The following is a 2,804-nucleotide window of genomic DNA, read 5'->3' on the forward strand; positions in this document are numbered from 1 at the left end:
TCCTGTCATGGTCCCGGGTTGGCCCACCCTTTCCTGACAACACACAGGGCATCAGGAGCTGCCTGTAGGGTGGGTCTTAGAGGCAAAGAATCCTAAAGGGATAGAGGTGGCCAGAGCCCCAGAGGTCCTCCAACATCCCTCCTTCTGCACTTGGGGAAACTGAGGCCAGAGAGGAAGTGACCTGTTCAAAGACCCCGAGTGGATCAGGAATAGTTCTGAGATTTGCTCTCAGACATCCTAACTCCCAGCCAGCAGGAAGCAGGGAGCATAATTTTGTCTCATTTCTGGTAAGTTTTTCTTCTGGATGCACAGGCCTCTCCTCCCCTATCCCCCAAGCAGATGTCTAGGAGTGAGAAGGAGCCCCCCACAGAGGGTCGTACCTGCCGGCTGCGGGACTTCCCGTATCTCATATTGATGACCAAGCGCTCACAGTTCCTGCTCAGATCACTGTACTCCATCTCCTTGCCAACCATCTCCTTCCCAGATCTGAGCATCTCCTTTATGGGCCGTGGTTTGTACAGGTGGTCCAAGTGGTTGTTGACCTTATAGAAGCAGTTGCCTACCACTTCCACCAGGAGCTGCCTTTTCACCTCCCCTAAGCCGGTGGGGGCGCCAGCCTCAGAGTTCTCCCCTGGAATCAGACACAGGAGTATCAGGAACTGCAGGGGAGGCCAGGGAGGGAGAGAGAAGACACAAGACAGGGAAGAAGGGCCAGGGGATGACACTATTGACCTTTGCTGTCTGTCCCTTCACCAATGTGATGCAGTGGTTCTCAACCTTCCTAATGTTGCGACCCTTTAATACAGTTCCTCATGTTGTGGTGACCCACAACCATAAAATTATTTTTGTTGCTACATTACAACTGTAATTTTGCTACTGTTATGAATTGTAGTGTAAATATCTGATATGCAGGATGTATTTTCATTGTTTGTGACACATAGGTTGAGAACCGCTAGATTAGAGGATTCACGGATTTTAATCTTTTACTTAATGAGCTGTGAATACTTTTTAAGGTAATGAATATTGTGATGGTCAGTGGCTGCGATTGTGCTTCCTTACATGAATGGACATCATCCAGTTGACCATCCACTGTCACTGATCCTTCTTCTATATGAGACTGTGGGGCCCAGAGATGCGGCTTTTTTAATGAAATCTCTCTGCATGCCCAGCAAAGAGCACGGAGCAGAAGAGCTCCTAATGCTGACGTAGCTCCACTTCACTGGGGACCACGGACCACTTTCCGTGCTGCCTGAGGGGCTGTGAACCACTGAGATGCCTCCAGGGACACGGACGTGCAGTGAGCACAAGCCCTGCCCAGGCAGAAACCAACACGGGTTCCCAGGGTGGCATTTGGCTTTGAATTGTTCTCTTCATGGTAACAAACCTCTGGAAGTTATACTTTCAAACCCCCTTACCTGGGGGAGCCAGGTGGATCACATAACCATTGCCCTCATAGAGGGCCCAGTGCGAGGAGCCGATGCGGGAAATCTCAATCAGGTCTCCAGGCTTGGGCTCTGCACGAATCTGCAAGGAAACAGCCAGGAGAGTGAGACAGATTTCAGAGCAACTGCAGAGGCCCCGGCTGAGAGCTGCAGCTCCGCCTGGGGATTTGCTTACTGATGCTGACCCCATGGGAAGAATGTGTGTGTGTGAGGAATCTAGTCCCCTTTGGGATCCTCAGCCTGCTGTAGCTTCTAGAGGTTGCCCTGTGAGTAACTGGAAACCTGGAAAAATGTCCTTGTGCATTCGGAGAGTGAAGATGTGTACAGAATGTGTGTGTACTGTATGTGTGTCTGTGTGTATTCTGCATGGATATTTTGTGTGTTTCATGTACATACACTCACACTAGAATGCAGACTTGCATATGCAGGTGTATTGTATATGTCAGGAGGGTGATAACACAGCAGCCTGTATGTAACCCCCTTCCCTGAGGCTGGGGCCAGGCCCATCCCCCGCAACACTGTCCAGGTGAGTCTGAGCTTCTCTGCTCTCACACTCTGACCCTCATGCCTCCATCCTGTGTTTGCCCTGGCTGTGCATGGCCCCAACACCCACCACCTCACCCTCTGTCCTCCCAGCCCCGGCACACGGACCCTTGAAGATTGTTTGTGCCTCACCTCAGCTAACCTCCTGCAGCGCTCACCCCAGGCCGCCCAATCTGAGACCAGGAGCCAGCTTCCCTTTGCCCTCATTCCATGCCAACATCCAACAGTGTTCCTTCAGCCTGGAAGCTTCTCTGGAATTCACTTCTTTGTTCATTTTTCTTCTATGACATTATTCAGGGCCATCCTGTTCCCAATTATGTGACCCCAGGTTTTTTTTACCAACCCCCAGACTCTGTCCCCCCACTCCAGGGCCTGTATGAGCCTCCATGGTCGGGCCATTAGGTGGGGACTGGGGTTGATAGGGGAGGGGGCTACCCTCCTGTGCTGCTGGGGCCAGAGCTGTGGGGGTGAAAGTGGGAATGGCTCTGTTGCTCATGCTCTACCTGGGCTCTACCGCTGCAGATGGAGGCAGTGGCAGAGCTGAGGGGAGAAGATGGGAAACCATGGCCTCAGGGATCACTGTGCTCTGTGTACTGTTCCCAAGTGCCTCCAGGAAACTTCTATCTTCAGCCCTACCTCAGCCCTTAACTCCAGACTCACAGGTCCAACTGCTACCTGATTATCTAAATGATCACCTCAAACACCCCACATGAGCATCAAATCCCTAATTTCTATCCCAAACTGCTTCTCCTCCTCTTATTCTCCCCCTTCTTGGTACCCCTAAGACCCAATCACTGGGCCTCCAGCCCTGTAGGTGCT

The 2,804-nt window shown here is 51.9% G+C and overlaps 2 protein-coding genes across 2 annotated transcripts in view; both read right to left on the minus strand.

The window, feature by feature from the left end:
• The window catches only part of LOC102756241, a 58,892-nt gene that overhangs the window by 14,603 nt on the left and 41,485 nt on the right, over positions 1 to 2,804 (minus strand). Inside the window, exons 5-6 of the mRNA XM_015569820.1 lie at positions 1,416 to 1,524; positions 381 to 631 (exon numbers count right to left, since the gene is read on the minus strand). Of these exons, the coding sequence (XP_015425306.1) occupies positions 381 to 631; positions 1,416 to 1,524 (360 nt within the window). The remainder of the gene's footprint in view (positions 1 to 380; positions 632 to 1,415; positions 1,525 to 2,804) is intronic.
• The window catches only part of LOC102770322, a 30,117-nt gene continuing 29,808 nt past the window's right edge, over positions 2,496 to 2,804 (minus strand). Inside the window, exon 7 of the mRNA XM_015569804.1 lies at positions 2,496 to 2,525. Within this exon, the coding sequence (XP_015425290.1) occupies positions 2,496 to 2,525 (30 nt within the window). The remainder of the gene's footprint in view (positions 2,526 to 2,804) is intronic.

The sequence above is a fragment of the Myotis davidii genome, unplaced genomic scaffold (genome assembly GCF_000327345.1).
Source record: "Myotis davidii unplaced genomic scaffold, ASM32734v1 scaffold826, whole genome shotgun sequence".
Lineage (NCBI taxonomy): Eukaryota > Metazoa > Chordata > Mammalia > Chiroptera > Vespertilionidae > Myotis > Myotis davidii.